Raw genomic sequence first — 26,126 nt, forward strand, 5'->3', positions numbered from 1 at the left:
ATGTATAGGACACATATATAGGATCCTGTTTAAAAAATCCAGTTTTATTGATGCAAAAATAAACTACATACATATTTCTTTAATAAGAAAATACATGAGGCGTTGTCGGTTTATGGCATGACACTGACATAAAGGCCAACCACTGCTCATGCCCGGCTGTTGGCTGTTGTTGTTTGATTATGTAAGGTGGTATGGCAGATACATTACCTCCCACACACCAGTGTAAACTAAGAAGCCAAAAGTTGATCATAAATTTCTAAATTTTTCAGCACCTCTATGGAATATTGGTAGTTTTTTTTAAATCATAAAAACAGAAGGCAGTGAAAATGTGACAATAAAATACAAAAAATCCCAGACCAGACATTCATATCTTTATCAGTGTTTTCTTTATTTTTATTGGTTAAAATCGAACACATCAAAAACATAGATTTGTACACAATCTTTTTCTTAAATCTTACTTTGCTTTTTGAACGGATTTCACAGAGGAACATCACACGTTTCTACGTCTACACGGATAATACAGTATAAAGTATATATGTGCATATATACTTTGATAATTTGGTCACATTTTTGTTGCTGTATTTGTTTATAATTAGTATTATTATCCCAAAATAAAAGCATCTCCTTACCCTGAAAGCAACATAAAGGATGAGGCATGGTGATGACCTCACCATATATCTTATCACAATAACACTCAACAGACCATAGATCTTTCTTTTGTCTTTTCTTTTTTATACAGAACTAGCATAATGCCCTAAAATAAAGCATAATCTTTTTTTTTCAAACACTCTAATATACTGAATTATAGATTTACATATATTTATAGAGAGATAGATATACTTTATTCTTTCAGAAAATGAAGCAATGCATGTACATAAATCCTCAGGATGTTCATGGTTGCCTCATCTATAGATTTGTTGAAAACAAGTGAAAAACACAATAGATAAATAACCTGCAGTTCTTCAGTGAAGTGAGTTCTCTGTCTGTAGGCCTGCCGACTTGAAACTGAAACTTTTGTGTAATTTGGGTTGCTCAACGATGATGACAAATGCTTGGTTTTGTTCGGAGTTTTTACGTGTTTAAAGACAAAAACAAAACAATTAGCCATACTTTTGTCCAAAAGATGCCGAAAGAGAACTGTGATACTGTGCATATTGGATATATGTTGCCCTGTGTTCATTGGATTTTGCTTGGCAGTCAGCACTAAGGCAACAATCGAGGGAAGAAAAAGCGGGTTCTTCTGGAAAACAAGAAAACACACACCGCCCCACACCCACACATAAAAAAACCCCAAAGGAGACCTTTCAATACACACAAACACACAAACGGTTGAGGGGATTAGTTGCCAGTTATAGCACTGTTGCTTGTTTGTCTGCACTGATATCCTGTAATGCACCTCTAAGGAGATTCGTCAGCAGAAACTCGTGTTGTATCTGTTTGAAATCGATATGCTGTGAATGTGTGCTTGCATGTGTGTGTTTGTAGTGTGTGTGTGTGTGTGTTTGAGGGTGTTTCAACTAACACTGATCGCAGTCATTTTGCTGACTGACAGCAGACCTCAGAAGATGAAGGCAAAGTGGTCACGAGCACTGATCTGCTACATGGTGACCTTTTCTGCAAACTCTTGACCTCCCGATTCTTCCCGCCCAGTTTGCTCCTTAAACCCTCCCTGACACCTCCAACCAGACCCGAAGTCTGGGGTCTCTGTATCCCAAAACCCCTTCCCGTCAATCTCCAAAGCCCCCTTCTATTGTTCTAGTAGCAAGCTCATACCTTGGTGACATCTGGTCTCACTCCTAGCTGTTACCTGTCTTTCCCCAAATCTGGAAAGTTGCCCAAATTTCTGACCTAGAGATTAATTTTACCTTCATAAACAGATGACAATCAGTCCAATAACTGAAATGTCATGGGTATAAAATCTCCTATGATGACTGAAATTCTATAGGTCACATTGGCTTAAGATTACCAGCTAAATGTTGAGTGTAAATAATGATAGAAACAATTCAAACCCCACTCTAAATTAGAAACTATGGGCAACTTCACCCAGATCCTCTACCCCCAATATCTCAGTAGTCCTGGCGCTGGTAGCCTCCGGTGCCGTCGAAGGCCCCATCGCTGTTAGCCTGGCCCCCTCCTCCCCCTGGGCTCTCCAGGTCGTCCCCACCGAAGGAGGTGTAGGGGGCTCCGGCTGCGTCCTGGCTGGGGTCCGTGTATTCCTGGGAGAAGAGGGCTGAGTCGGCCCCCAGCTTGTACCTCTGGAAACCCAGGAAGGACTGGCCCGCCTTGGGGATGGAGAGGATAGATCATCGGGGATGTGGGGGGACAGGAAGAGGATGCATAGATGGATGAATGGCGTGAAGATAGATGTTGAAGCAGAGATGTAATAGTGTTACAGCAGAGGTTTTGGGAGAAGAGAGAGAAGGAAACATTGATTAGTTTGCTGGAAAGCTTGTGAAGCTTATTAGATAGTTTGAGGGAGTCATTTAGTTAGTCAGAGCAAGTTAGTTCCAAGGCGGTACTATAAAAAAAGGCAATTTCATCCATTGTTTGGCTCCATAAAGAGAAACACCACCTCAGCATCACTGGGACAGGTACAGTGCAATGAAACAGAGTCTGTGTGCATTATTAAACAGCTGAGGCTTTCACTTTTGTAGATAATTAGAGATGTTTCAAGACAACAGGGGATAAAAGCCAGCTATACCACGGGTAGACGGAGCAAACACAGACACTCACACACAGTACAGAGAGAAAACCACAAACAGAGTTGGGGATGATTTAAGCTCTGAGTGCTGAAAGGTTTCAGGAGGAGATTTTATTTACTGTTGTGTCTCAGCTCGATCAGATGTTGCAGACACATCGACTTTAGTTGAACACTTTTGATTCTCTCAGTCTGGTACAACACTCTTCTGTCTTGTCAGTATGTCTCTACATTGGAAATGGACAGTTTAAGTCCATCTAATTTTCATTCAAGTTGAAGGATTGCATAAAATAAAAACAAGTCAAACTTTTTGAAAAAATGGAATTATTGTCCTTATTTGATCTTATGGACTGAACCATTTGAACTTAAATGATGCATGTTAGGTAATGAGTTTTGTCAATATGGATATGGAAGTACTCATGTAATAAAACTTATTTATGACTCAATAACGTGCACAGTTACAGGCCATAAAAATCTGATGAATGTGCAATAAAACAGTTTGATACTTCAATTAAATTATTTTAAAACTGCCTGCCTAAACTAAGCCAATGTCAAAAAGCTATAAAAACACCAAATCTACCAACTAAACTTAATAAGATAATAGAAAAAGTGAAAGCACGACTATACACAAAACTGGAAAAAATAATCTATGGTGTCAAGTGAGAGAAGATAAGGCTTTGAATGTAGTTTCATCAAAAGACAGAAATACAAAACCTTTACAACCAAATTTTAAGCAATGCACTTTGACAAATGTAGAAAAATTCATTACAAAGACTCAGAGTTTTACATTTTAAACAAAAACTGTTTGAAAACTCTCCCCTTGACAATTATGCCCTCTACAGCAAAAAGACAGTACCAATCATTCTGTAAACCTTCACGCTAATGATGAGAGAAAGGAGTAGTAGCCTATCCTCTAAACTGAGACAAACTTGTATAAGGGCACCAGATTTGATGATGAAGCCACAGCCGGGCAGAATGTGCACCTGTCCTACACCTAGTTATCTCAGTAGCAAATTGCCGACATGTCTGATCTTAATATGAAGTAAAAAACTGGCCAAATATCCAAACAGAAAACCACATGGTAGATGGAGAACACAGAAGGTTCTGTGAGTAAACATCTTAGAATTTAAAGGATTTTCTATATTTTTCTTACTGTCAACAAATCTCATGTGCTGAGCTGAACTAACAATGACTTGATCCTACTTACAGTACGACTATTGTGTGCATCCAAAGCCTGATATATCTTATTCCTCTGTGCTGTAGACCTCTGTTGTTGTCTAAAAAGACGATCAATTCATTGTTGGTTTGGCTCTGCACATGAGATTTGTTGACAATGAGATGAATACAGAAAATCAACAGTCTTATCCTTTAATAACCAAATATATCCAAGAAAGTTTGTATGCTTTTCTTTAGCTTTTGACCTCTATTTTTATCAAAATATAAAAAGACATCTACATAAATATGTAACATTAGTTTTTGGTTAGAAGCATTTTAAAATTCCAGTGGGCAGGGAGCTTTCATTCCAACATGGATTACAGGTATTCAAATATGTGTTTAAGGCCAGAGATCTCAGCATTTGGCAATGTAATTGTTGAGTCATAGATATTGATTCAGCCATTGAATAAACCCACCTGCACATACATTATCATAATCTGCTTGGATCATGAAATAAGTTATTTAACTACAGCAGGCAAAAACATTGAGCTACATCTTACTGGCAACATTGATGGTACAACTGTTATTCTTACTGCTGCCTTACAAATACACTCACTTCCAGCAATATCGATGTTAAGGGTGCCCTTAAACAAGTGCAGTCACAGTCACGTAACAGGAGTATGATGAACCAATTGCAGAGGGTTAATGCAGAAGGGGCATGAGAAAGAGAAGAGTCAGACAAGAGGTTGATGAGGCTGAGGGGGGAACAGCTTGGTGTATTCCTCTTCAAACGACACATTCTTTAACTTCTCCATAGAAAAAAGAGTCTGGGCGCCCTGTTGGAACAATATCCATACACTCATGAGTTCACATGTACACAAATAAAAATGAAAATGTTCACACGCAACCACACACTAACCAAAAGGAAGATGGGGGAAGGGAAGGTAGTCAAGGAATACACGTTTATATAGCTCATTGGCTATATTGGCAAGTAAAGGAGGAAATAGAACATGATCCACAATTTTGGAGTGTTTTGTACCTCATCCATAGCACCATACCAACTTTTAAATGAACACATCCACCTTATGGACGGTGTTACATGATGTTTTATTTTAGTGTGGACCAATGAGTAGTGGATGCCCTTACCCAGGTGAAGATGGAGAAGAAGGAGAAGGTGATAGCTGCTCGGGCAGCGTCTCCTCCCTCCCTTAGTGGGTTGTCGTCATGCTTGGTCACCTGCCACTGGTTGGCCAAGAAACAGAAACCCACAAACCACATGAAGGACCAGAATGCTGGAAAGAGACACAGTGGGAAAATAATTAAAATTATATTCTTCTTCTTATTATTATTATTATTAGTAATAATAATAATAATAATAATAATAATAATAATAATAATAATAATAATAATAATAATAATAATAATAATAACTGAATTATAGAGGACCATGTTTGTACTAAATGAAACAAACAACAAAGTAAGAATCAATTAACACAGATTTGAAGCCACCAGTTTCAAATTGGATTACATGTGCCCATGTTTGCACTGACAATAATTAGCAGCCAAATTGCTAATTCTGTTTAGTACAATTGCCTGTACTAAACAGGAGAAAGCTATTGAACACCCAGTATTGGGTTTTAGAGGTTTTTTTTCTGAATTCATCTGAATCGCATATATTGTAAAGCTCTCTGAGAAAAGTTTGATTTTGGGTTACATATACAGACGGGTGACAAATTAAAGGAAAAACTAACATAAAATGTCTTGGTAAGGTGTTGAGCCACCATGTGCCACCAGAGCAGCTTCAATGTGCCTTGGCATTGATTCTGCAGGCCTCTGGAACTCTACTGGAGGGATGAACACCTTTCTTCAAAAAGATATTCCCTCATTTGGTGTTTTGATGATGGTGTTGGAGAGCTCTGTCTAACACGTTGGTCCAAAATCTCCAATAGGTGTTCAATTGGGTTGAAATCTGGTGACTGCAAAGGCCATAGCATATGATTCACATCATTTTCATACACAAAACCATTCAGTGACCCCTTGTGTCCTGTGAATTGGGGCATTGTCATTCTGGAGGAGACCACTCCCATCAGGATAGAAATGTTTCATCATAGGATAAAGGTGATCACTCAGAACAACTTTGTATTGATTTGCAGTGACCCTTCCCTCTAAGTGGACAAGTGGACCCAAACCATGCCAGCAAAATGCCCCCCACAGCATAACAGAGCCACCAGATCCCCTCACTGTAGGGGTCAAGCATTCAGACCTGTACCGGGTTTTCCTTTAATTTGTCACCTGTCTGTATATAATATTGCTTGACACTAACAATAGGAAAGACAGGGCAGGAAAGCTAAACTGCTATAGTTTGAGGTCTAAAGTGGGAAATAAAATTGTATATCATCAAAATAACAATAAAGAATATTGTAGAGACTATCAAATGAAAACATCAGGGGGCCTAGGCTTGACCCCTGTGGAACGCCATATGTATAATGAGTAGACAATCACCAGGAAATACCCACAAAACCTCCTGCAAGCTGGTTGCAACCAGTGGAAGACATATCATATTAAGGGAACTCAAACATCATCCCATCACATGTACTGCAGTTGGAACTGTGGCAGACAGGGAGACTGAGGATAAGGTTAAATCAGAAACATCCAGGTGTACCAGTCATTTCCTCGCTTCAGTATGGCACAGAGCATCTCATATTACAATATAGATATGGTGGTATAAAGAGAAAGAGACAGAGTGTGTGAGTAATAAAAACAGGGAAGGAGAATATTTGTCTGTGACAGGAATGGCCTCATTAACCAACTCAACACTTGACTATGTTGTCATCACGTCCAAGTTCACTGCAGAAGCAGTGCAGCTGAGAAGGAAGCCATTGTCAGAGGCACCAAAGCACAATGTTCCTGAGGCTTGTTAGTGGCACAGGAGTACTCCTTTCCCCTGTTATTCGTCTCTCACACCTCCTCTTCTTTTGGTGAGTTTATAACCAAACTACAATTCTCTGAAATGTCATTTTTTTACAGTTTGAAAAGACTGATCATATTTTCTATGAGAGTGGGGTATTGATTAGCTGTAAAAATTTGTACATAAAAAAAGAAAATAAATTCTTATAACCTACAGTAGGATAACTTCCAAAATACTGCATCTTAAACTTGAGAATCATGAGGATAATAGAGTAGACAGCATTTGGGCTTCATCTTGTTCTACATGTAACAAGTTAAAACTGATGGACACAATGTTCAGTAGTCAGTATATTTATACAACCTTGCAGTTCTTAATTCTTTACAAAGACACTAAAAGAAAGAAAAAAATTAAATGAGTAAGGTCAGTACTTAATATTAATCTACTACTGGTGGGTGAAACTCTTTTAGCACACTGATCGTGCTTCTCTCTTTTCGCCTTTCCATCTTTCTGATTGATACAGCAGGGAGTGATTGCTACCAGTTTTTGATTAGGTCATGTTACGGCCTCCTACCGAGTCTCAGATTTTGTCGGGAACAGGAAAGCCCACTGTACCTGCAGCTGCTGTAATATAATCCCCAAATGGTGTTTTATCACAGGAAATGTGTATAGTTATCTGTATGTAATTCAAAGCATAATGGCTGAGATATTACCTAGTCCAGGCCTCATGGTCATTCTGAGACCTGAGTTCAAACATGACCGATAAAGCCCAAGAAAGAAAATGAATAAATTCAATAATTTATTCTTATGTAATCGTATTTTTAAATCATCCATATTTAATTTCAGTTGAATGGATTCATTCATCTGGAATCTATGGAGCATTGCCGTCTTGTGAGTCCTGCAGTCCATCTCTATAGACAAGCTATAGCGCTAAATAGAGATCTCTCAAAACCTTATGAACAAATTTCCATGAAATGAGTCAGGCCTTGAGCTACTGACTGACTGATGAGATTTGGTTGGCGTGCTAATCTTGGGGGCACATTTGCATGGGCAAGAAATCTATTTCTGTAACTCGTCTGTAACATAGCAATGAGTGTTACAGCAATCTGGAAACTCCATTGGTATGACATGTGCTCTCTGATTGCCTTGTAGTAATTAACTTTATTAGCCTTAAGTGTTATTGACCTACAAGCTGTTCAGCACTTTGTAATTCTGTTTTCAAAGGGCTATAGAACTTGAAAACGTATTTCCCCCTGCTCACTTGTATCAATCCCCAGCTCACTCTTTAATCTGCTGTTCATGGTTCCATCGCTCTGCTCATGCTGTCTAGTCAATATTTCTCCTTACTTTAGGTTACTTAAAGTGTCCAGGGAGGTGATTTAGGAAGAAAAGATTACTGCATTGCTTGGTTGTGCACAAAAAAAGTAAAAAATTGGTAAAATAAAAAGAAATATGTCTGATTAAAATGAGATAATAGAATTAATGTTTACCTGCATCCTCAAAATATGATAGCGTCTCCTTTATTGTGTTACTTGGCTGGTGTTCACATGATTATTATAACATGTAACACAATTCGTTCAGTGTTAAATGTTTAAAAGTGAATCTTAGTGATCTTAAAAACAAGAGAAAACAATATGCTTTGAAAAAAACTATCCACTATGTTGTGAGATAGTTAAAGTAAGTGAAGATAATGTGTTTACCTGACACCCCGATATCAGCCAGCACAGCCTTCTTGCGGTCTTTGACGCTGCTTATCTGGGGGAAATAGACATCCAGAGCCAGGAAGGCGATGCAGCAGAGGAAGGCCATGGAGCCCATAAAGACGCCATAATTACAGGCGTTCTGGTTGCGGTTGAAGATGCAGTACTCCTCTACTTCATTGGGGCGGTTGATGTAGCCCTCATTGGCGATGCAACCAAAGATCACAATGGAGAAGAGCTGCAGAGGAGAAGAGAAGAAGGGATAAGTAGAAGACAGAAAAAGCGGCGATGTGTAGCTCATGGTAGTCCTACTATCAGACCTAGACCCTTTGATAAAATAGTCCATTAAAGGAATACTTTGACATTTTGAGAAATACATGTTCTTGCTGAGAGTTATGAGAAGACTGCTACCGCTCTTTTATCTGTCTGTTAAATATGGAGCTACAGCCCGCAGCCGGTAAGCTTAGCATAACAACTGGAAACAGCTAGCCTGGTCACCTACCAGAACCTGTAAAGCTCACTAATTAACACGTTTTATGTTCTTTGTGTTATTCCTAAACTGAAATGTAAAAAGGACAAATTGTGGTTTCATGGGGATGTTAGGTGCAGGATTATTTCTTGGCCAGGTACAGTGATCACTGTGGAAGCTAGCTCTTTCCCACTGTTTCCAGTCTTTATGCTAAGCTAAAATAAGCAGCTGCTGGCTTCATACTGATCAGACAGATATGATGGTATTCATCTTCTCATCCAATACTCAGCAAGAAAGCAAACTGAAACTGAACCAAAATGATAAACTATTCCTTTAATAAACAGGATATGTTTTAAGGACAGAAGGGATCTATCTTCCTTCATTTTTACTGTTACGAGCAACACACAACAGTGACGTATAACATGCGTCACATAAGAACTGCATCTATTGTTTTCTATGTAAGCCCACACACACTGGCAGCATCTTGATGCACGTCAGGATAAGCGACTGTTATACTTCCCAGCTTCCAAGCTGCAGCATTTTCATCACATTCACTCCTTGGATCAGCACAACCCAGCCAACGTATTTACTTGCTTTTGTAGTGTGTTAAGGATATCAGTTTACAGATGTCAAATGACACAATAAAAAGCACATTTCCAAACAACGTATGCTAGTAAAAGGAAGATTTAGGCATTTATGTGGGTTTTCTTAGTGTCTGAAAATATATTTGCATCTTTCAGGGACTATAACAATTCAAAATGGAACAACTGCTGAATGATCCTGTCTCAAGCTGAACACTAGTATAACTAACATTTATTACTTGATAATGGTGGTCAATAATGTCTACCAAAAATCAAATGTCTTCATTTCAAAACATGCTACAGGACTTGCATGCATACTTGCTGGATAGTATTTTTAATATTTGAAGTAAATATTGGTGTTATTTTATTTTTTGTCTTTACAAAGACTGTGTTTGTCTGCCATTGTCCATAAATATGTGGATGGAAGGTGTTTTTTTCACTAATCTGAACCCTGTGCTCAGGTTTGTGTTTTTGCACCACCACTTCACCCTGTTCTCTACTTGCATCTTTTGTACAGTAACTCATAAAAGCTCTTTACAGCCCAAAAGAATACAACCTGCCACAGCCAGATGGTATATTTAGACTGGCTGGGTAATTTTATGAATAAGAAAACACTTCAGCGTAACGCTCTCAGCCCATAATGTCACGACAACCCTGCAGGGGAGTTTTATGAATAATCCCTCATGTCAACAGTTTTGCTTAACGTGCCTCCGGGTTTTCTCTTAAAGTGTGGAGTTTGACTGTGGAAAAATTATCCTTTCTCTATTATTCTGCCATTTAGTCTGACAGCTACTGAACACACACAGACGTGAATTAGACATATTTACTGCAAACATTGTTGCCACTTGTGTGAATATGGACATATATATGTTTTGGAAATGTAATCAGTACATCAACTGTAATTTAAGGCATCCTTTTAACTGAGGATTTTACTGCACCTCAACATCTGTAAAATGACTATTCATTACATTTTATTGTGATATGCTGTTGTCCTGAGCTTATTGGTTGTATTTTTCTGCCCAGAGACTACAGATGCAAATTATCTTGGAAGCTAACCCTAGTGCAAATAACAATAGGAGTCCTTAACCTTTTTCACACTGTGGACACAACTGGCATAGGACCACATACTGATAACCTCGTCAATATTTCTTATAGCATCACATAATGTTCTTAACAGTAGGAGCTTTGCATACCAGCACTATACTGTATATCTAATTAAGCTCTGATTTATACATTACATGGGTGTTACTTCTCTATGTCACCAGACTCTTTCAATATTTTTGAAGATTTTGTCATTTCTTTTCTTAAATCTTGCATCTAATGCCTGGTTTTTATTATTTCTGTTTGTGGCAGTGCACACCTTAACATTTCTGATATTGCTATCAAGTGGTAGTATTAAAAAAAGACACTGTCGGAGCCTTCATCCAATCCAACCTAGGAAATCTGAGAATAAAAGAGCTGATTGGACAGGATTGCCTCATATTTCTAGAAACAAAACCTTTTTATATACATTAACCTGGTTATGCTGCGTCTGCCTATATTAACACAGTATGTGATACTAATGTATCGCCACATGTAGAGCTTCAATGATTAGTCGATCGCTAGAAAATGAGCTACGAGCTACTCTCATAATCCAATAATCGTCAATAATCTGTCCAATAATCTCTAATAAAAGTCGTTTTTTTAGAGAAAATGCCAACATTTGCTGGTTGCAGCTTCTCAAATGTGAATATTTAAACTTTTATGTCATACATGATAGTAAACTGAATATATTTGGTTTTGGATAAAAGAATATACAGTATCTGAAGATGCCACCTTGGGCTCTAAGATGTAATAACGGACATTTTTCACATTTTATAGACAAAACAAGCCATTAATTGAGAAAATAATTGTCAAAATAATTGATAACGAAAGTAATAGCTAGTTGCAGCCCTAGCCACATGTGTACTGTACAACACTCTGCAGTCTGTGAACACACAAGCATGTTTTTTTTAGACTTAATTTATACATCATGTAGAGTCGAACCAGTGTTAAGTGCTGATGTGGAGATTTCACACAGAATCTCATTTATGTCTTTACCGTAACTGTGAATTATTCATTTTTTCATTCGCTTTACATGTAAACAGACTGTTTTATACTTTGATAGTTTCTGACATTTCTCTGCTGGATTTGTGCGGATGAATAATAAAACTTTGAACTGTTCTATAATTATATTTTCAGTATTTATCACTAAATATTTGTTTGAAGACTTTGTTAAATGGACAAAATGATGACTTAGACTTATAGCTGAGTTTGAAAGGAGACCATGTATTGGACATTTTGGTATGTAAGGACAGTTTAAAAAGTGACAGAAGACAGAAATTATCACTGAAAATGAATTCTTTCACATGCATATTGAAGTATTGTGTACTGTTTTTGACACAATAACTATGGCTGTAGCTGCTCCTGCTTTTAATTCATCAGGTGTCATTACACCGTCCTCTTAGCCATATGAAATCCTTCTCAAAGCAAGTCTTTAATTTAAAAAATGCGTGGCGGCGAGTTGAAATTTAACGCTGATTTTCTTAATTGCTGGAACAAGCCGGAGAGGACGAGAAGAGAGAGAAGACGACAGCGACAAAATGGAGTCAATCGGAGGAGCAGGTTACTATGACGAGCATCTGATCCCTCGCTCCTCTACGTCCCTCCGCATTTCTCTGCTTTCCTGCGCCCTTTCATCCTCTCTCTCTCTCTCCTTTCTCCTTTCGTTCTACTCTCCTCTCTGTCTGCCTTCGCCTGGAGGACTGGAGATACAAAAGGCTACAAAATGGAGTCAATAACAGGAGTAGGTTACTAAGATACCATCTAATCCTCCTCTCTCCTCTCCTCTCCGAACAGGGGTGAGCATCCAATAAGAAACACCCCTTTCCGAGGCCAGAAATATGAGACCACACACGCACGCATGCAAACACCCACAGTGTTAGTATTCTACCCTGCAGTGCAGTGTAGCAGTCTACTTTGTACTTCAGTTGATAACAGAGGATCAGACAACTCCATCCAACTGACAAACCCTCAGACCAAACCTCCAGGGAGCTGGTTCGGTCTGGATAAGACAGAGGCTGAGTGTGTTTATGTTTGTCTGCAGTATGTATGTGTGTGTGTGTGTGGGTTTTGCGGCGGTGGTGAGTGATGGATTCTGAATGTGTGTGTGTGTGATTGAGAAAGAGAAAGCTGAAGTGAACCTTGGGTTGGTGGATAGTTTACCCAGCTGTTGTGTCTGTGTTTGTGTGATAAATGACAGCGATACAAAAGGAGAGCACACAACAGACTGCACTTTCACTGACAAGCCCTGACCATGGATGCCAACAACCGGGGCGGAAGGAGACAGCAGGGATGTCAGTCATGATGAGGATTACAGCACAGTTTTTTTTTTTTTGTTTTTTTTTTACACTTCAACTCTTCTTTCTTTATCTGCTTTCGAGCCAGTCATCGTCTTTCCGCTGTCTGCTTCACGCTCGGGGGAAACTACATTTTTCACTGCCAACACACAATGCTCAAAAATCTGAAGCGCCAGCCGAAACGGAATATAAGTCTGTTAAATTTACTTGAGACAGAGTTCATTATTTGGAGACTGAGGTTACTGAGATACACTCCGTTTGGCTGCATGTGAGGGGGAAAAGTTGCGTAGTCACCTTGCTTTGATGTTGTATCATTCTTTGAGGGAACTCCCCGCTGTCCATGCCCTGTTTTATCCCAGTGCTGTCCCAGTGTACAGCTGTTTGTTCCTGTATTCCTACCATTAAGCTTTTTTTGAGAAAAAATGAGTCAAAATATAGCAAAAAGGTAGATCTTACAAGCCTGTAACGAGATGAACCAATCAAAAGATATGTTAACAGTTAGCCTTTAATCATATCTTGTGGTCTTCATTTGACCACTTTTAAGTTCCAAACTTAGATCCCATGATGACCAGCGAGCAATCTCTATGACAACTGAGCAAACTATGTCTGCAGAGGAAGATCATGAGAAGTAGTTGAAAGCTCTGAATGTGCTAGAGAAGATGAGAGGAGAGACGGCGCCAAAATAAGAAGCGTGGGAAGTACTGTTTTGCACCAAACTTAATTTAAGTTCTTTACTTGACTTACTTGTCTTTTGGATAATGACTTCAAATGTGCTTATGCCGAGCAAACTTTCCACTCTGTTGAGGGAAATAATTGACCTTCACATCAAGTCATTGACTTGATGTATTAAAAATGCAAAACGGTGATTAAAAAATACTTTTTGTCAGTTTTGTCGTTCACGTCTGCTTAGCCTTCAGCAATGTGAGCTTTCTCTCTAAATGCAGGGCGGGAGCAGTGACGGTGAGGTTTGACAGCTGGAAATCTTACTACCTGATGAAGTAATCTCTAAGTCACACAACCAGCGATAGTACAAGTGACTCAGTATACCATGATACAATATATTATGGTCATTTTGTGCTACAAGGCTGTAAAAACATTGCTTCATTTCCATTTCGAAGGTAGATTAAACGGAGCTCTTTAGCATTCTACAGCACGTAGAGAGGAAACATGAGCTGGCATTTGGCGTCTGTGTCTCGATGGCGAACTGGAGCAGTTTGTTAGCGAGCATGCCCTCCCTCCATCCCCTCTCTGCCTCTCTGCTCCCTGGACCGTCTTTAGCCTCATGCACACCTCTCTCCATGGAACGAAGGATGTGTTGTGATGCGGGGAGGAGGTTAGGAATACCTAACCCCCCCCCACCCCCACCCCTCTCCCCCCCCACCCTACCTTCAGACCTGCAACCTTTTTCATTACGGAGAGAGAGATGATGAAGGAGGGAGGAAGAGATGGAGGGATTGCGGAGGGAAGCGTTGGGGGCAGAAGGGGTATGGAGGCGGTGCTATTTTTAGAGCAGCTGCATCATCGCTCCCTCCCTCCCTTCCTTCCTCCCTCCCCCCCTCCCTCCCCCCTCATCTTCTCTCATCTCTCCTTGTTACTGGCCCTGCCTCTGCCCACGAGCATTCTTGAGAAAAATGAGCACACTTCAACACACACACATTTAACCATATAGCTCAAACACACACGCACTTTGTCCACTGCTTTACATGCATGGCTTCCTTTAAGATTCAGGTCAGAAAACATAAAGTCACACACACACACACACACAGTCAATCACATGATGTTGGATGTTAGAATGGTATACATGAATAGAAAGTCACATAAAAAGAAAAACCTATGCTAAAAACATACAGAGAAGAACAGTAGTCTGTGTTTTTATTTGCCTCTTTAGAAACTGTTTCTTGCTTTCAGCTTGTGCTTCCTTACTTACCACAAACAGTCATTTCCTCACAGCTGGTGAGGAATTGTTCTGTCTTATACATACTGGTACACTGGTGGAAGTTGCTCAGGATATAAGATTATAAAGATATACATCACAAAAGCACTGTAAAACATTGAGGTGTGCTTAAGTAACCAGGGTAAGCTAATCATAACAGGGGATTACATCTAAGTAATAAAGATGTTTAAGAATTTCTTAAGGTTTTAGATTTATAACGATGTTCTGTGTGCTGATAGACTCCTCAAACAGATGTCCCAAACTCATTTTACGGATACCTGAAAACCCAGAAATGAGTCTCAAACCCTACAGAGTGAACCAGACAACACAAAAAACTCTCTGTATCCCTCTTGTTTTTCTCTCATTGTACAAATAAGCACACTAATGCACTTTCACTTATGCACACCCGCACGTCCACTGTCCGTGATTACATTTCGTGCATTACAGCAAATTTAAAACTTATATTTATGTCCCGTGTAATTGAATGGATCTTGTTATTTTTAGTAATGGGAGGATCAAGTTGTCAAACTAACTCAATTCAGTTGATTCTTTTGACAGCAGCAACCTGCTTCACAGCGATTGATTTGATTCCTTTGATTGGCTATTAGAAATGCGCCGCACAGAGAACGCAACCTTCATTTAACCCGACAGACATGATAGATCCAATAACTGAATGAAAGTAGTTTAACTTAAAACAGCACAAAATATATCACTGTATGCCTTCTTTTAATGTCAATATTAATGATAATGATAATAATCCTGATCCAGCATGTTTGGTTAACAGATTAAAAAAATAAAAAAAGCATATATTAATGCCTTACCAGGACAATAACTAACTAAGATGCTAATGCTAACCTGAATTAGTGAATTAGATATTTTCTTTCACAAGGCCAATGCATATTTTGTTATAAATCAGTATCATTTTGGTTCTTTATAGTTTGCTTTAGAGCTAGACCAATAAATAAGCAAAGCCGTTATACTGATACCAGCTTGGTGAAGTTATACTGGTATTGGTATTTATACTAAATGTGATGTATGGCATGTCATTGCCTACTGCAATTATTGACCCATTATAAAATTGTAATTATTGTAATTAAAATTGTAATTATTAGCAGGACAATAACTAACTAAACAATAAATATCTTGTCAGTATCTGAAGATGCTAATGCTAACTTGCAGTGGTTCTTTATAGTTTGCTTTAGAGCTAGACCAATAAATAAGCAAAGCCGTTACATTGATACCAGCTTGTTGCAGTTATACTGGTATTGTTGTATATTTCAGCCAATAAGTAGATGATAAGTAGACAAGAAACTGCAGTATAGAAATGCTTAAAATATATTTAGAATCATTTAAAAACTGTGTCGCAGGCAAATAGTTTATCCACCAGAGAGTACTGTTGTTTATTTTCTAACTGTAAAATGTATTAGTGCATATCTTGAAATCTTTAAAAAAAAAAACCCCAGTATCAGTCAATTTGGCATCATACTATAACTGTGAACTATATACTGTAGTCAACAGCCACTGCTGAACATGGAGGTCTGTTTATCTCGCTGTTTTTGATTTGGATACAGTAGCGAGTCAGTCACTTTCTCTAACAAGGACAACAGGACCTGCAGGGCCACTAGACTTTAGTGGTGTAACAGTTTTTTTTTTCTGATGCTCCCCTGAGAAACTCCACTGGGAAATAAACTCACCACTAGGGAGTTTTTTTTTTTTTCTATGTGCCTCTATTTCCCACAGCCTTACTTATTCTCTGTCTGTTGCAGTGACACATACAAACACCAGACACACACACACACACTCCCACACACACACACACACAAATGTTCTTACTTGAAATAAGGATTGGTTTTGGCATGACCTAATTTGCTGGATTTGAAAACGCACACCGTCTTCAGGGTCACAATTATATTTACTGTCACATGGAAGGGAGCAGATTGAATTACTGAGCTTTTTCTCTGGCTGCCAGCAGAAATTCAGCTGGGTTTGCGACGGCTGAAGCTGAAGCGTGTCCTTCACATGCACATCAAATACAATATCGCTAGGAGATACGGCTTTTTTTTTTTTTTTTTAACATTGCATTGCTTTTTTGGGATATAAACGAGCACTTTAACGACAGGGTTAGAGGTCAGGGGCAGGAAAATGATGCCTTAAGCCAGATAATGTTTGGTTTTTAAAAGTATTCAAAACCTTTGACTTTTGCACAAATTGGACATTTTTGGAATACTCATGAATGTTTCTCTCCTAGTTTTCATTTTGTGCAGATAAAAACATCCATAATTATGCACCATTAACTGACTTTTAGCACTGATAAATGTGTGACAAATGTAATGCAGTGAATACTTGAACCCAGTGCACCTAAACATTCTTAACTTGCTGCTAAGCTGCCATGAAAAGTGGAGCATGTGATATGGTTGCATATATGACTCTCCTTCATTAGGTGTGTGTGTGTGTGTGTGTGTGTGTGTGTGTGTGTGTGTGTGTGTGCATGTGTGTGTGTGTGCGTGGGGAGGTTCCCTCGCCCCTCTGATCCGTAGACAGATCACAAGGCTCCTGGCGGTGATGAAAGCAAGCACTGTGAGGGACACCACGTGGGTTTCTGATCTTGTGACCATCAGAGGGTCACTTACAAATTGCACATTAAGGATACTGATTGCCAGAAGTGTGTATGTGTGTGCACACTTGTGAAACTGTGTGCATGCATGCATGATTACATGTGCTTCCTCCAGAATGCCTCTTACTTTCTGCTACTCTTTCTCTTTTTCAACCTTACTTACTCCGTATCTGCTTCTAAATTCAAATATGAAATTCTGGCTTTTGGGTGACTGCAACATGCAACACACACATACTGCAATCAGCCGTCTCGGCCACTGAGTCGGCCTAAATCATATCAGTCCAGTCTGGCTGGTTGTGAATGATTTAAAGCTGCTGTTGTGCCGGCTGAAAGGTCTTTCGGATCGTTTGTAAAGACCAGACAATTGAGCCGGCCTCATGTCACCCTGGTATTCACACACTGTACCTCACACCAAATCCAGCATTAGAAATAAACACACACACACAGAGGGACACGGCAGACCATGGCACTAGCACAGCATTTTGTCCAGATCTTTGTGGCTGCAGCCTTCATCAGAGTGTGTTCACAATCTGACAATAAACCATCCTCATAAAAAATATCGAAAAGATGAGCTAAAACTACCAAGTGAAATGAATTTCACCTTCAGTTATGAAGCAAATTAACAAATTTTCAGTGACACTGTAAGTCCATTACGCTTCAGTATGTGGACAGAATAAAGCAGATTGCTGCACTGATATTGAGAAAATACAAGTGGTTATAGGAAAAAAACATGTTTTTTGCTTGTGGCAAAAAGCAAAATAACCTGAAACCATTGGCAGACTCTTCAATTTACTTTAAAAAAGTAAGGAAGATACGGGTAATTTTAGTGCACATGTGTAAACTTAAGATCGAGTCCAGAAAAGTAAGTTTTATGTTAAGGTTGAGCAATGAAAAACATTTGGTTAAAGGTACACACCCTGGCTGTATTTGATACGCATCAGTCGACATGCTAGCAAACACCAGACACATCATGCAGACAGAAGTAGAAGTCAGGCTACAGTAACCAAGTTGGTCCAAATCAGTGAGCAAACGTGTTAAATTTGTAACTTTTTCTACATTTGTGTCATGTGTCAACCTTGGGAAATAGGACAGTAGTACATGCACCATCCAAACTGCTAACATCCTTTCTTAAGAAATTTCAAATGTTCTAATGTCAAGCCACACTACAACTAAAACAACAATTGGAATACGATAAGAAAATTTGTGAATTGTGCTGTTTTGTTTTCTTTTTCACTTGTGGTCCTGATCTACAGTAATTGCTTCCTTGTGGATTTGAAGCTTATGTTGCACTCACTGTAAGTAACTCTAGATATTAGCATCAGCTAAATGCAAAAATGCTAAATGATGAAATAAAAACGATGTCAGAAGGAAATACCAACTCCACAAAGTGTTATGATACAATAAATGCCAGGAGACTGTAGATAACAGACGAGTCCAGCCATATTGGAACACTAGATATTTGTATTTGAGCTACAAAACAACAGAGAACAACTGCAGTGAATGATTAGTGAAACCGGATAGATGTGATAAAGTGAAGTGACGTTCACTACAAGTCAACATTGAGTTGGCTGGACTCTCGAATAACACAGGATCACTGCTGGAGGATATAATATACTGTGTGTATGTGTGTGAGGGGGCGTGTGTGTGTGTGTGTGGGTTTATTGTCTGCTGCAATGTATTGGTCTGGACTGGGGATACCTGATTGCTGCTATCACCATGGCAGCAGCTGCTCATGTAATACGAGAGAGAGGAAGAGAGAGAGAGAGAGAGAGGAGACCTTGTCAAAGTACAATTCAAGGAGAGACACTGCAGTAGCAAGGGTACACAATGAGACAGACAGACACAATCACAAGTCCGGGACACACTGAGATCCACACTCTGTTCTACACACTCACTCATTCACACAAACTCTGCTCTCCCTTTTATCTCTGACCTTTACCGTTCGAATCTGGATGGCAATCAGTGAGAACGTGATCAGATGAGTCCAGAAAACAAGGTTGTGTTGCTGTAAGGAAACAGATGGTTCCTCAATCTTGTAAAGCCGAGCATAACAGAATCAAGTATGGGTGGAACTGCAATCTGGACTAAGTTACAACTCCATGTGTTTTATGACAGGTCCAACATGCCAACCCCCTCTTCCTTTACGTCCTAGTTTCCTGTTTGTCTCTACGGTAAACTGTCAAATGAAAGCAAAAACAAAAATCACACAATGACAGCAATTTTAGTGCAGTTCACATCTTTAGTGTTTAGTTTACTGAGTTTAGTTAAAAGTGCAGGTAGTATACACATACAGTGCAATAAAAGCAAGAAAACAGCAACAATAAGAACAGGGATAAGATAAAGTTCATGCTGTATTAGAATTAGGAACGCTTATTTCCCATAGGATAAATGATAACTTGAACATGTTGCATCAAATGTTTGGAAACCTGTATCTCTGATCAGAAGAAAGAATGTCAATTTCCACAATAATTGTCACTTCGTGTTATTAATTATGGATGTTCCATCAATCCTAGCAGACCAAAGCAGCGGTCGTGCATTTTCAAGCCCAAGTCAAATATTTTTACATCACATCTAACGATCTGCAGCCTACACTGCTGTGTTTTAGGAATCTGAATATATCATTCACACTGTTCCAGGTGTGCAAAGTTATTTGTATTTATTTCTGTGTGGTACAAAACAATACACGACCACAATACCTTTAAACTGCACTTTGACAATGCATTTGACTGCAATGACGATGTAACACTGACAGACAATGATGGAGACTTGAGTGATGTTCAAGCAAGTTTCAAGAGGCTGCAAATAGATTTACATATGAAAATCATATCAAACTGGTTTACTTGGAATGGTAGGAAAACCAGTAAGCGTATATTTGAAGATGGTCAAATAGTTAAAGGGAAATTTCACCACGTTTTATGTGAATGTCCAACCAGTGTAGATGGTAAATGTAGTCAGTTCCTCAGTGTGTGCTATATTGACCAAGAAAGCTGAGCAGTGCCTAAATGTACCTGGATGCATTGCGTGCAAGCTTCTGGCGCCCAACCTCTGTAAAACACTGTAAAACGTATCCTCGTCCATAAGATCCACTGCATTCATATTTTGGGATGCCATTTTCACTGTTGGAAATGTAGCTAATTTGCAATACAAGCGAAGAGAGCGATGAAGTTTTGTTTTTGAGCAGAGCATGCCCCCAGGCTACCCAGAGGCTAGAGACTAGAAATCCAAGCTGAAATAGCCTGTAGTTCTTCCTCGCCCCCAACTACATCACTGTACACGTCAAATGAGAGACATCGGCAATAACTGCAGGTGTTTTTCACACTATATCCCTTATTTGGATGGCTAGAAATAAGGTTGGAAATTGGTGAAATGGTCCTTTAAGGAGCTAAAACTTGTAAACACACCAGCACAGTAATTCAAATGTCGCCTGTATTTACAAGAAGAGAAAGATGTGGTGGTGGTGAGCTCTGAAGGTCTCTGAGTGTCTCTTTCCAACGCTTTTCATGCTCACCGATCGGCACCTGCACCCACCAGTCCCTCAATCCGCTGCACCCGCCAACCTGTGCTGCCAGCATCTGTCGTGAGAGCTGCAGGCCTCTACTCATCCAGGCCGTGGCTAGCTGAGGTGGGACTTTTCTATGTCAGATTTACACGAGTCCAAATTAGTATACAAGCCTTGTAAACTAGAATTACAGGTTTATATGCTTCTAATCAAGCAGTGCAAACCTTAATGAGCAAAAGCACAGATGTTCAACAAACTGAACATTACCACCGTCCTTATGCCAGAACAACAAGCTCAGTAGATGTGATCACATACTTTGCTTTATACTGTACTTAAGAGTATCTGTCTGGGCGAGGTTTACCACACAAGACAATAAAATCTATCCCTACCGCAGTATGTCGACCAATCAGTGAAGAGTTTAGGGAGTTACTAACACTGACCAGCCGAATACCAAAATGTATTAGCAACCCTGACTGACAGAAAGTTGGGTTTTACTCTAGATTCATTTGTAAATGTTTAATGCAAAAATACAAAACACGACTACTGCAAGCACACAAAGCAACTTGCATCTAAGTTTCAAACCCTGTGTCTGAATTCTGACATGTAGACGCTAACAAACTATTTGCGTGTGTGTCTTCCTGTTTTACACGGAGCCGACAGAATGTGCTGCATTGCAGTGTTGCTAATATCAGACGGTTACTCACCAATTACAGAACTTCCTGACCTCTGAAATGCTAAACACCATAGCAACTAAATATAAAATGTTAACCCACGTTACTTATGTACGAACGTTGAGAACAGCAGTTCCTAAATACGCATTTGACTTTATTAGCTTGCAGATAATCAGTCTGTGAGTCATATTTCTTATTGTCTGTTATGAAATATCACTAGTGTTCCTAAAAGTCAAGAATTTCCTGGGCGAGAGAGAATCCTTAGATGAACTATGTTCATGCAGGAGAATCCGTTTATCACTATCTATGTGCACAGAGGTGGCTGCTGCAGACACATGCATACTGAAAGTGAGTGGATATTTGCTTTAACCTTCTTACTCTATCAAAGAGAACAAAAACACACATACACAGAAAATATCACTTTCTTTTCTTGGAGTGCAGCGGTGAACTTTGATCTTCACATTCACCCAGCGGGCCGACAGAAATGCTGCTTTTGGCACGCTGACTTCTGAAAGTAAAGACGCTTCTTTACCGGAAGAAAGCAGATCTAAACATGTAGCATGTTTAGCTGCATGATCATGATTTGATAAATGAAGATGTTGTCCCGGTGATAACTCTAATCCTTGAGTAGCAGCATAAATTAAGAAAGCTTCAAAAGTAATGCTCTTTTAAAAGCAGAGACAAAGTTGAACTATGGGGGAAAAGATGTCATCTCAACTTTGCACATCTGGTGACTCTGTTTAATTTGATTAAAAATGAATTAATAATAATAACAATGAATGAAAATAAATTCTATCATTATTATTATGAAGTCCTGCAGAAAATTCTCACACACAAACTCTTCTTCTCTCCTCCATGCATCATCAGAGACATACTGGACTGACTCCCTGAGGATGAATCACACACACACACACATGCATGCACGCACGCACACACACACACACTCATTATCACCTCCACATACAGCCCTTGTAAGAAGTGAAGAAGTGGGAGATAGAGAGAGAGAACAGAGAACCCTCAACCACCATTCATAAACTGCTTTATCTATACTTTCCAAATATGGTCATGCAACGCACACACATATAAGCACACACACACACATATTTGACACCCCCCCCCCTTCACCAAATGTTTTAAGTGCTGATAGTTTCCACCCACACAGTCCACTGCCGTCTGGGTATTAGCACCATCACACAAAACATCACAACTCATGGCTGTTACTATGGAGACATGCTGTTGTTCTGATGACACCTAAGGGGGGGTGGGACATCAGACAAAGGCCCACAAAGTCACTCCATACCTGTGTGAGCATGCAGACTTGTCTTTTTTCTTCAGTTTACTGTATTTCTGTTGAAGCACTAAAACTTTAATGCTCAACATCCTACAGACTGTGTAGTTAAAGGGGACAGTTAGTCTATGAATCACTCAGGTAACCACTTTGATCATCAATGAATCCTTTAATTCTTTTATCAAGTATCAGTATGCTAATATGTTGTGATATGTGGCATTTCACAGAATGACAGCCATTCACTAAACACTATTCATATGACATATACAGTATATTACACAACAAAAAGTTTATGTCAAATGAGAGACGACATTGTCGCCTTGCATGTAGCTGTCAATCACATCATTATAATATAATATGATGTATAATATTATATAACTTATAACAATAAAACACAACCGCACAGCTCTGAGAAACCTACATCTGATGCTTATGTAAAGTATGAAGACGTTCATGGTGCATCGAACGGCCACATGACTCTTCCTCACGACCTCTTCGGGGCACACACACAAGCTATTTTCACACTTCTTTCACATGGTTTATATTTGAATGATACAGTTCATGTTTTATGTGAACGTTATGTTTAGTATCAGTCACGCTTTAGTCACAAGGGTAAGAAATTGGAACATAGTATCACAATATTAGACAGTAAACTATAACTAAAAATTAAACTTTTTTGTCCTGTTGTCAATACTGGGCAACATACAGTTTAACTAAGGCTTTAGTTTGGTCTATTTTTTAAAACATTTTCCACCAAAAAGCTCCTGTTACTGTTCATTATTGACTTGGGACACCATTTGAAAGTATAAATTTTTAATCTTACTGTTTTACTGCTATCATGCCAGCAAGACCATCCACATGAAACCTGCCTCTGTATCCTTTCAGCATACCTGAGAAAGTGTTATTTAAGGACATGCAGCCACAGACACAGTCCTATAAATAAGAAATAATCCCAACAGTGCAACTTCCTACTGTAGAGCAGTGAGATTGGTACCAGTGGCCTTCCTGTAACATGCTACCCGATGTAAACACTGACTTTACACATTAGTCGAGAAGAAGTTTAAACATGAAAAGGTGAAATTGGACGCAATAAACACCCAGCAAATAAAGTTCCTGCAGATGAACCAATTTTTCCAAATATAAATGTTCTGAGTTGTGAATCATCATGAAGTACTTCTGCAACTAGTGCGCTACAGGCCCAAAGGTTATAAACTCACTTTATGCCACTGTTAGTGGCATATAACGTGGTGTATATCCTTCTTCTATCCTTTTTAAATCACTTCTATGTCCTAAATGAAGATGATATTAGATACCAAAATGCAAATGTAGGTTCAAAGATACCCAACCAAGACATTCAGTCATAAGTTCATTGTAACCTTAGTCCATTAAATGCCACATCGGAGTGAAGTGGCCACTTGGAGTTTTGGTGACTTTTGGGACTTTTGTTGCCACTTGTTTACAATCCTTCCAGGAAGTGGTGGCCTACTGTTGCTATTCCTTCTCATTAGTGCTCCTCCTCCATGGAGAAGGGAGGGTGGCCAGTTATTATGACATGGTTTTGTTATGAAATCATTACTTGGTAATGAATATGTTATCAAAAGAAAAAATAAATCAGTGATTAGAACCCATTCTGGGCCTACATTAGCTCAATATAAACCCAGCATACAACATCAAACACAAATCAACACAAAACAGGAAGATTTAAAAGTGGCATATTTGAGATGCAAGAAGGGATGAAGTGACATAATGATGCTGATGATATCGGAATTTTTATAATTTCTAACTTGGATGGGCTATCATACCTCACAACGATTAACTTACAAAGAACATTATCCAAATCATTTCACATACGCACAAGTAAATTGTGGATATTCAGAGGTGGCCTATGCAGCTACTATCTAATCTACTACAGTACCAACAAACTTATGTTTTATTTTTCTGTCTCTCACTGGAGCAGTCACTCACCCAAGACACTATGCGGAGAATAGTCTGAGGCTGCTGGAAGAAGGTGACGGGGTCGAAGGCTCCTCCGGCTTTCCCGGCTCCGTATGCCTGCATCCCCTCCATGGTCCTCCGCCTCTCTGCGCCTCCTCTCTGGTCCTCCTCACCTCCCCGCTGCTGGCTCAAAGGCACAGGGTGTGTGGACGCACCGGGCAACCGATAAGGAAAATCCCCGAATCTGCTCCTGTTACTACTACTGCTGCTGCTGCTGCTGCGAGGATGGATGCACGTCTCTCCTGCGCTCCTTTGCGCGCACCCTGTCCGCTCCTGTTGTTGTTTCTAATTTAACCTCTAAATTCCCTGCCGTCCTCTCTCGATATCCCAGCAGAGGAAGCTGCGTGCCAGTGTTTTGGTGATGCTCTCTCAGCGCCGCACAGGAGCCGGTGGCGAATACGTGAACGCGCCTCCGTTGTCACGCCTCGGCCGGAGCGCGCCTCATCTAAACACCATTTGTACAACAACCACACAACGAGCACGCGCACGCGTTTATAAAGGGCGCGCGTTTGTTCTCACAGGATTGCCACAAGGAGTCACGCGCTTTCCCGCTTGTCTGAAGGGCTCTTTATCCAAACAGACAGCAGCCAGGGGAAGGAGGCGAAGAAAACAACGTGATACAACCACGACTTGATATTTAATACGTTTAAATAACGTTTAAAATGCGTTTAAAGAACGTTACAATTATTATAATGATAATAAATTTAATTTGTACTGCACTTTTCATTCGCAGAGAATCTCAAAGTGCTAGTGTTGAAAACATGTAACATAAAGAAAATAACAAGAGTTGATGAAAAAGCCTCCCTGAATTTAAAAGAAAATTTCTGTTTTAAAAGATCAATTAGCCAAGTTAATTATTAATTAATTAATTAACCATCCGAGGGCAGCACAGACCCTAGACTCTTTTAAAAATGGCCTAAAATCCTTTCTATTCAGGAAGGCTTTTTAATCTTAACTCTTATCATATTCTTTATGTTGTGTGCTATGTTATTAATACTGCAGCACTATGAGTTTCACTATTAATAAAAAAAATGCGGTACAAATTAGATGTATTATTATTATTATTATTATTATTATTATTATTATTATTATTATTATTATTATTATCATTAAATTAACTAAATTTTATCTGCGTGTTCAGGAAACATTCTAATAACGACTCAAAACATATATCTATTTAACAATAGCAATAACAATCTGATTATAAATTTGAATAACGTTAAAACGGCACAGAAATCTTG

At 39.2% G+C, this 26,126-nt stretch overlaps 1 protein-coding gene across 3 annotated transcripts; it reads right to left on the reverse strand.

Moving 5' to 3' along the window:
* Positions 1-367: 367 nt before the first annotated feature.
* On the reverse strand, positions 368-25,471 carry LOC137180138 (synaptogyrin-1-like). 3 transcript variants are annotated; one of them, XR_010927914.1, is made up of 5 exons: positions 24,856-25,467; positions 8,459-8,696; positions 5,000-5,145; positions 4,470-4,689; positions 2,193-2,282 (listed from the first exon to the last, which is right to left on the reverse strand). XR_010927914.1 is itself a non-coding variant. In XM_067585394.1 (4 exons), exons 1-4 carry the CDS (start codon positions 24,955-24,957, stop codon positions 2,067-2,069), a joined length of 702 nt encoding a protein of 233 aa, XP_067441495.1. In that variant the 5' UTR covers positions 24,958-25,471; the 3' UTR covers positions 368-2,066. The 3 variants fall into 3 exon arrangements, 2 of the variants coding, with proteins under 2 accessions (XP_067441495.1, XP_067441497.1); XM_067585394.1 differs by lacking the exon at positions 4,470-4,689 and having other exon boundaries at positions 368-2,282; positions 24,856-25,471; XM_067585396.1 differs by having other exon boundaries at positions 2,140-4,689; positions 24,856-25,466.
* Positions 25,472-26,126: the final 655 nt, after the last annotated feature.

The sequence above is a fragment of the Thunnus thynnus genome, chromosome 3, assembly GCF_963924715.1.
Source record: "Thunnus thynnus chromosome 3, fThuThy2.1, whole genome shotgun sequence".
NCBI classification, from domain to species: Eukaryota; Metazoa; Chordata; class Actinopteri; order Scombriformes; family Scombridae; genus Thunnus; species Thunnus thynnus.